Source organism: Chanos chanos, chromosome 7, assembly GCF_902362185.1.
Source record: "Chanos chanos chromosome 7, fChaCha1.1, whole genome shotgun sequence".
In the NCBI taxonomy this organism is placed as follows: Eukaryota; Metazoa; Chordata; class Actinopteri; order Gonorynchiformes; family Chanidae; genus Chanos; species Chanos chanos.
In genome coordinates, this window is record NC_044501.1 from 6072825 (window position 1) to 6081911 (window position 9087).

Consider the following 9087-nt stretch of genomic DNA (forward strand, 5'->3'; position numbering starts at 1 on the left):
CTCAAATTCCACTAACTGTTAAAGGGCTGAGATTTGCCATTTTCTGTCAAGTGCAGAATTCAGGAATTGCTCTGTAAATTATGAAAGTCACCCATAATGTCCAGAAATAACAGGTAAAGCGGTGCGTTCATTCCTAGTGAGTTCTCTGTGTCACACTGTTCAACATTATGTCCTATGAGAGTCAGAGGACACCAACTGACAAGGGATCCAGTTTTTGTGTGAGAGAACACAGTACAGAACTGCAGACAATTAAATATGAGAATGTTTGTTAAGAACTGGGTTGAGAAAAACTGCTCTAATTAGTACAGAAATGCCCATGGGTTGTTCTGCTAAATACATCAGAAACAATGAATTAGGGGCTAAAAGACGAAATCAGGAACTAAACTGTTTGTAGACACCTCTTCTCTCCACTCCTCTCCTCTCCTCTCCTTTCCCCTCCTCTCCTCTCCTCTCCTCTCCTTTCCTCTCCCCTCCTCTCCTCTCCTCTCCCTGCTAATCCTTTTTATCCAGGTCAACACTAGGATCAGCGTCATTACTGTAAATGGTACTCTGGACAGTCCTCACATTCTGCAGAACCCACACACACACACACACAAAGGCAAAATTAATGGTGACAGAGTAGTAAGAAAGTGGTTATTTTATATATACTTTGATTTTTAAATCGTAACCTTAGCATTAACACTGATAACAGGTGCTAAACGGACCCTTTGGAGATATCCAACCAGCATAATTGTTTCCAACAGTTCATTCCATTTCTTATTGTGTTTAAATGCTGTACAGTGAATTGGTGGAGCAAAAACAACTAAAAAGAAAAAAGACAGCAGCTCAAGACTTCCCTAAGTCTTTTATTTCAAGTCCAAGTCGTGTCCTAAACCAAGAAAATGTGAAACTTGAATCTGACTGGTGTCACCTAATGTCACTCACCTGTGTCATCTGTTCATTGGTCTCATGGTGAGGGCAGAGGGTGTACCACAACTTTTTGTACTGCTTTCTGACCTGGAAATAAACATAAAAGAAGGGGGGGGGGGGCGGTCAAAGAGAAACAGTTTGAGAAAGATATCATGGCCAGAGTTCACGGATGCAGGTTGCAGTGCATTTGGAAACATATGCATGAGAAACAATTCAAAGGTTTCTGAACTTGATTCTGCTTTACCTCTTCACTGAGGACACAGTGGACCAGGAAGATGAAGGTGCCTTGCTGAGAAGTGAGGAGTAGGAAGATGATCTCCACCCCTTCACCATGCTTTATGGAGAACCCTAGTATCCAGGGGCAACCCAGTATAAAAAACTGGGCCAGTGCTTTGAACACCATAGTCCTAAAGAGTGTCAGTTTGTTTGCAGGTGCATTAATGACATTAGTAATAGAGTGGTAGAAAAATGTAGATGTTTATGTGAAGGAGTGTGTTGTGGGTCTCTCTGTGTTACCTGCTGGTTTTGATCTGCGAGACATCACCGCTCAGGTGCATCAGTGTACACTGAAGAGTGATGATGATGGTGATGAAGAGGATCAAATTCATCTGGACAGGTGAGAGCAAATTAAAATTTCAGTTGCTGATTCTAAAACTGGTTTAAGTACATTACTTTACTTTAAACCTGTTCAGGACCTAGGGAACTCCCATCACCTTCTGTATTAGTATATTCACAGTATAAGAGGCAAGAGTATCTGAGCAACACAGAATAGGATCACTAAAGGATACACACTGCAAGAATGAAGCAAACAGGACCCAAAAAACTCCACACATAGCTCGTCTCCAACTTAATCCAGCACCTACACAGAAGAGAAGAGTATCCATCACAAATCATACAGTGTAAAACATTACACCAAATTTACACCAAATGTTTTGTTATTGTTTGTTACTGACCAACACAGCACTTTAAAATTGAATGCTTCATCCTGTCTATCACACTTTGATTTCTAAATTCTCAGTAATGTGCAATTACCATCATGTTCTTGTTAACTGAAAAACTTGAAAATCATTTGAAGAATTTAATCGATGGTGGATAGAACACAATGCTCTGTCTGTACTCACGTCTCACTGTCATAACCGTCACGCTGAACAGCCACAGATACACCAACCACAAGAGTGGGGACCACATAACCAATCACAAGTTGGTATTTCCAGTGAAGCACCTCCCTCCGCCTGGATTTGATCTTTGATAGGTTCTTCACTGAGATGAAGAGAGTTATGGCCTCAAGGAACATCCACACAAATGCAGAGAGAAGAAGGAAGTGCAATATTCCCGCAAACACAGCACATGCTCCCTGAGCAGAAGGCGAGATGTTAGAGAAAGAAATATGTTAGTTCTCATCATCATCATCATCATCATCATAACGCATCTTCATGACTTTGATAAAGTAACTTATTATCATGCTATTTTTCAAGTACACCACTGTTACCATTTCATTAATAGAAGTGAATTGATGATGGGTGATATGCCATTAACAACACCTTGTAACTGCTGCCAGCCAGAAAACGTTGAGTAAGCAGGAAGAGGAGGTGTGCTAGCAGCAGACAGATGCAGAGGTTCATTCGAAGTACGCTGCTCACTCTCGAGTTCTTACGAAACAGGATGAAGGTCAAAACAGCCAAGAACAGGAATGTCAGTCCTACTGCAAAAGCAATGGTGCTCAGCAGCTCCAAGCGATGACTCTGAAAAACGACAAGTGGTTCAAGTTGAACAGAGTTAGATGATTTTTTTCTCAACTCTTCAGATGTTTGATCCTACAAGTTGCTAGAAAGGTTTCAATTGAATAATGGTCCATGCTGCTGTAATGGACTCCACATTCACACTGAAAAAGGTCTAAAGAAAGTGAACTCTCTGCCTACCCAACGCATCCATGTGGTAAAGGATAAACTGTGAATATGAAACATGCACTGGGCCTGTTCTAATATTATGGTAAGCTGTGGCATTTAAGTGTACAAGCATTTATTTCAAAATGACCTCATGGATCTCAGGAAATCTTTCCCTTCACTATTAAACCACAACAACCAGACTTTGATACCAGGCAGGACATGTCCACGGTTTATTACTGCTTACACTAAATCCAGACACTGTTCACAGCTTGATGCATAAAGAACCAGGATTCACTCAGCTGGTTGGTGTTGGTGGTAATGATAATAGAATCTGGTGGGGTCTATCTCTGACAGGGGTCGAAAAGTTTTCTATATTCTGAGATACCGCTCTGCACTCCAGAGTGATTCTGCACTATAATTCACGTGCTTGTCATCCTCGTGCTAGACTGAACTATTCTTTGCATTCATCTTTAAACTCTGAAGTTTGAAGAGCTACTTTTATCCCCAGAACTGCTGCTCAGAGGGTATTTTTTGTTTGACACACATTTCTAAATAAATCCCATCCACTGTTGTTGGTGAACAGCCCAGCCGGGTGACTGACTGAGATGTTCAACTGACAATAATGTCACAGCAACAGTGAGTCAAGTCAGTCATTTTTCTCATTATATACAACTGATCAGAATCTGCATCCCATGATACAGTATCTCTCTGTTTTATCTATAAAGCCATGGTTACCTGAATCACTAGAAGTCATTTATCATTGTGAATGAAGTGCTGCTTCCATGAACAACTGCATCTATGGCCACTGAGTATATATACGTATGTTACATTACTACAAACAGATCTCACAAGGAAACGTACATACTAACGTAATAATAAAAAAAAAATCATCACTGTCTATCTATCATCCCTTATGAAATATCACATAAGCTATATTGTGACTTTGGAAATATTACCTTGTTGGTCACTTTTATGAATGAGATAAATCCATGAAATCTTGATGAAAGTAAAAATTAGAACCAAGATGGGAAAATTAGCGGCCACTAATGGACAGAGAATGACATCGCAACTACGTCAACTATTGACACTTTCTCCCAAAAAAATGCTGTGATGCTGACATCACTCCACACATTAATCATGACACAAAGTAACAAGTTTATTCAAATGCCATTACTTCCTCATTCTGTACTATATTTTACTTTTATCTACATGATAAAGTACCTGTGATCCCTTACCTCAGGTAATTTTTCAGTTTGCATGAGGAGAGCAAAGGTAGACAAGTGTGTGCAGGAACAGATTGTATCATTGGAATTTTCCTCACTGATTCTCACACAGCCATTTGTGCTCCATGCAGTTTTGTCCCAGTAGACACAGTAAAGGGTTCCTGTAGGATCCATCTCCTGGTCAGTGGAGGTGGAACATGTGTAAATTTAAGTGTAAAATCCAATAAAATGAAATGGAATGCTTGTGTGTTTCTGTCTTTCTACACAAGTGCCTCCTTCTCACATGTCTAAATGTACATTCATATGTATATCACATGTTTTTTAATGATTTGTGATTATGCTTATTGTGGCATATGTTATTATTGCTCATATGAAGTATTTATTTATTTTCTCATTTATCATACGTAATGCTGTATTCATGTCATGATCCCCTATTTCCTTCCATATATCCATTTAAGAAGTTAAAATGCTTACTCTGATGTGTTTCAGGGTGAAGTTAACTGGATTGGTAAGTGTTTTGTTGGTGGTTTTGGGCAGGGAGGCTGAGACTACTGTGGACATCATAGTGTTGACTGTGTCTTTCTTTGAGGGGAAGAAGGTGGGCTTCAGTATTTCTGACATGTTGTCATACGTCATGAAGGCCACAGATGCATGTCCTGAGTTTCAGATAAATAATAGTTTAAATCCAAACTACCAAAAATGTATCACCACAGTACCCTCTGTTATTCAGTGTTTAATGTTGAGTCCTTAACATTTAGTCAAACTTAACAAACACACATCAAGGCCAACCATCATAATTTCTGCATAATCAGATTTTAAACTTACCCTTGTTGTTCTTGGCGATACTGATGATGTCGATATCCAGGAGAGCGGCAGTATTATTCAGTCGAGTGATGCTTTCTAAAGTGGCGTTTGGTCCAACAGTGTAGACTTTGACCTCTGACAGACAGACAACATGAATTTAAACAGACAGTTCCACATCACATTAATCAGAAGACATGAAGGGCATGCACATATAAGTGCTGTTCTTCCATCCATTAAGAGTATTATTGTTCCTGTTAAAACACATCTGGAGACATTTGAGTCCATTGCCTGTGTTCCTAACTGAAGGTTTTTGTTAGGTTTTTGTTGTCTTGCACCATTTAGGTAGGTTGGTCTAAAACAGCGATATGCAAGTCCAGAGCTAGAGGAACACTGATCTGTTTTGAATGTATTTGACATGGAGTCCATCCATGCATAGGTAAACGTATCTGATAGAGGGTACTGTGTGTGTGATGTCAGAGTAAAGACATTATGTACCAGTGGTGTTGGAGGTAAAGTTGAGGAGCTCTTCTGTGTCTGTTGGTTTCACCACTAAAGAGACCAGTGCCTCACAGATGTTCAGAACTGTGTTTACCCATGTTGCCGGAATTTCTGATTCACTGGATTTATCAGATTTTCTCTCCAGTGTATTTAACACCTCATCCAGTTGAGCTTTTACCTGCTGTTTAAAAAAAAGTTATGAATAATTAATAGATAAAATGAATTCAACTTTGCAATGGAACATTTCTACACCTTTTTACATTATTATTATAGTATTTCCTGTGAGTAGGACTTTAATTCTTTTCATTTTAATTTAACTGTGAATAACAATGAAGGGGAAACACAACAGAGAGTGTAGTATATTACATGAGAACTTTAAGACATCCATGTGAGCACACAGAACAAAATGGGACAGCACTCCAAGAGGTGGGAAGATAGATAGATAGATAGATAGATAGATAGATAGATAGATAGATAGATAGATAGATAGATAGATAGATAGATAGATAGATAGATAGGCAATTTCTTCACTGTAACTCACATCCTCTGGCAGCACAGTGAATGATGAGATATTTCGTAACCATTCCAGAAATGTCACACCGTGATCTTTGCTGTAACTTTCCTGCATTTTAACATAAAATATAAAATCACTTCATCCAAGCGTGTCACCACATTATACATCTGTTCAGTATATCTGTATTCATCCTGCCAGGTTATTTCAGAAGAAGAAATTAGAAAATATTGCACCAAAGTTAAAAAAAAAAAGTTATTGTGTCCTATTAATGACAGTTCATTGGTCACTGGTCTGAAATCCGTGATAATCATCAGTTACTCTCATGTATACCTTCCACGCCTTTTGCAAGTCAATATCGTTTCCTGTTAGAATGAAAGAGAGAGAGAGAGAGAGAGAGAGAGAAATATTTGTGAAGTATGAAAGTATAAGCACTTTTCTTTTTAATTTATTGATTATAGACTCAAAGAAATAAAAAAGTAACAATATAAAAAAATATTCTGTGCATATTTTAAAAAGTTTCCAAGAGAGGGCATAGCCTCTCAGTATATGTAACTACTCCTAAAAGTTATACTGACTTATAAACTCTATAATCTTTCTGTTATCTGTTGCTGGTTATTTCAACATATGATTAATGTTCACCGCACAGAGGTGCTTTCAGACTGTGAAACTAAAGTCAAACTCTGATAGGTCAAACTGATAGGCTGTGTCTTTACTGGCAATGTCCTGTAATTCCCCATCATCATAAACCACATCTCAGAACCACAAACCTCAAAGGGGCATGGCTAATTAAGCCATCCAGAAGTACATTTATCTCAGGGACACAACATGATGATGTATTGATATAGAAGGTGACAGTGTTGATGAAGAGCATAGTGACTGTATGGGTGAAGCGTAAGCCTCCCACTTAGGCTGTTTAGGGGATGTTTATTAATCAACATTGCTGGGCAGGCCTGTTTGGGAGGAACCAGTTCATGTTAATCTGTACTTGTCCTACCAGTCCAATAAGTGGCATGATGCCAGGCTTTTACTTAATGATGACACTGAGGGTACTGTAGTACCAGTCTGAGATACAATCATGTACTATCCTGCTGTAGGCTCACTGTTGCACCAGGAAGCCATTTAAACTCATCCTTCAGACACTGATAACCATAAACAGGAGGTTTATATTTCGTAGCCTGTAAAGAATGAAAAATGGAGTAAAAAAAAATTGGGGAAAATATATGGATGTTCAGTATTGACTAATGCAAACTGGGGTTTTCATATCCCACAAAAATGCCCCACAGGCACAGCAGACAGAGAGAGGTAAATGTTGCTATTAACCAGTCATCCAACAGATTGTGTAAAGGCTCTATAATTAACACTGAGGGTCAGGTAGAGGACTTTGTGTTGATACATAACTGAATGATGACATTGTGTATGTCCTTGTATTTTTACCAGTTGTTTAGAAAGAGCACCTGCAGCTGAAATCTACACCTTGACCAACTACTGACTCAAATGGTCCAAATGTGACCAAAAAGTTTCAAAGAGTATCTCTGAGTTTTTCGAGATGTTGCCTGTTGAAGGGCCTCCTCTTCATTTTCAGTTAACAAGCTTTGGTGTGCAAGAACAGAGATGGGAGACATGGCCCCCTGACATTAATTTCCTCAGCCAGCTTCTCCACATCAGAATACTGATGTCCTGTTCTCTCATGCCTACTGTCATGAATGGCATCATGAATTTACATCACATATCTCATTCTTAAAAAGAAAAAGGAATGTTCTGACCAGTTTTGTGTCTCTTTTTTGCTCTGCGAAAACAAATTCCTGTGTTACTTCCTCACAGATCACCTGATATGGTCATACATCCTGTTCCCATGGTACAGCTCTGGTTCTGGGAAATAGCATATCTAGCTCTCATCTCGCAACATCTTTGTTAAACTTAGCAGTGACTATGTGTGTGTGCACGTGTGTGTGTGTGTGTGTGAGAGAGAGAGAGAGAGAGAGAGAGAGAGAATGAATGTGAATACTTGTTTTTGCTAACTTAGGGAGATAGCTGACTGAAAGAACCCTGTTGTACTGGGGACATGCTGGGAAAACCGTGAAAGACATAGGCAACACTACTAAAAACCATTGCACATTTGCTTTTTATAAAATATATTGGTAAAACTACTTCTGATAAAGCATCTTGGTAAAGCTAATTTCGAAAGTATTTTTGGTTAGAGTAGGGTTAATGTAAGGGTTAGGATTAAGTTGTTATTGTTTACTTTTGTTATAGTGAAAATCAATAGAGGGTCCCCAGAACCTGTCAAGATCATGAAATTGGATAAAGGGAACAAGGGTCTGTACAAACAATCAGTCCCTTAATCTATGAATTAATCAATCAATAAATGAATCTGTTTTAATATACTTAATGTACTTTTGTTCTTAATCTTACCGCCCACAACTGTGACATCCACGTCATAATATGTAAAGGCGCCCGCTCCACACTGGTACGTCCCAGCATCTGACTTCTGCAGTTTACTGATGGTCACAATGAACTCTCCTGTTCCTGAGGTCTCCACTGTGTATCTCCCATACGATGGCTGATCAGACATGATGGTGAAGTCATTGATACCACACGGTTTCTTACAGACAAACTTTCTGGTTCCCCGCCCAGAATCACGGGCTGGGCAAGTCACATTAATTGTTTCTCCGACATGTGCACGCAGTGACTGGGAGGACATCATAAACCTCTCACCTGTCTCACACACACACACACACACACACACACAAACACAAGACACACACACACACACACATGAACACACAGTTGATATAAGTAGCTTTTTGCTTATTTATTGATTTTGGATTATTCATTGTCTATGAACACATTAATATATCCCTTGTATTTTTGTTGCTATAGTTGCCAAAAGAGATACTACAGTGCATAGATTACTGTCTGACTTTTAAGACGTGGGTTTAGGCAGTAATCAGGTCTAAGAACATCTATATTTGAGTTCTGGATTCTAGATGAACTGTGCCCTAACCTTACCTATCCAATGGTCATGACCGTAGTGAGTGAACATCATTCTCTGGCTTGCAGTCAAAGCAGAACTCCACCGTAATTAACTAGTTTTAGCATGTCATACAACTATCTTTCAACAATTTTATCGAAAAGCTTGATCTCGTTTGAAAAAAAAAGCAACCAAAAACAAACAAAACTCACCTGAGAGAACAATCCAAATGACAATATGAAAAGTCCACATTTTGATAAACTAACAGATGTTACATCTATT

The 9087-nt window shown here is 38.9% G+C and overlaps 1 protein-coding gene across 1 annotated transcript; it reads right to left on the reverse strand.

Annotated features, from left to right (window-relative positions):
- Window positions 1–492: 492 nt before the first annotated feature.
- Window positions 493–8535, reverse strand: LOC115815917 (adhesion G protein-coupled receptor E3-like). Its single transcript, XM_030778887.1, has 12 exons — window positions 8247–8535; window positions 5318–5371; window positions 4844–4957; window positions 4493–4674; window positions 4031–4195; window positions 2471–2651; window positions 2031–2289; window positions 1702–1768; window positions 1426–1517; window positions 1139–1316; window positions 925–996; window positions 493–567 (listed from the first exon to the last, which is right to left on the reverse strand). Exons 1-12 carry the CDS (start codon window positions 8533–8535, stop codon window positions 493–495), a joined length of 1728 nt encoding a protein of 575 aa, XP_030634747.1.
- Between the last annotated feature and the right edge of the window lie 552 nt (window positions 8536–9087).

Coding starts and splice junctions, on each gene's coding strand:
- LOC115815917 (XM_030778887.1), bottom strand. CDS start 8,535: ATGTCCTCCCAGTCACTGCGTGCACATGTCGGAGAAACAATTAATGTG. Junction 5,372..8,246: donor GGATGTCACAGTTGTGGGCG/GTAAGATTAAGA, acceptor TGGTCTCTTTAG/TGGTGAAACCAACAGACACA. Junction 568..924: donor CCAATGAACAGATGACACAG/GTGAGTGACATT, acceptor TGGGTTCTGCAG/AATGTGAGGACTGTCCAGAG.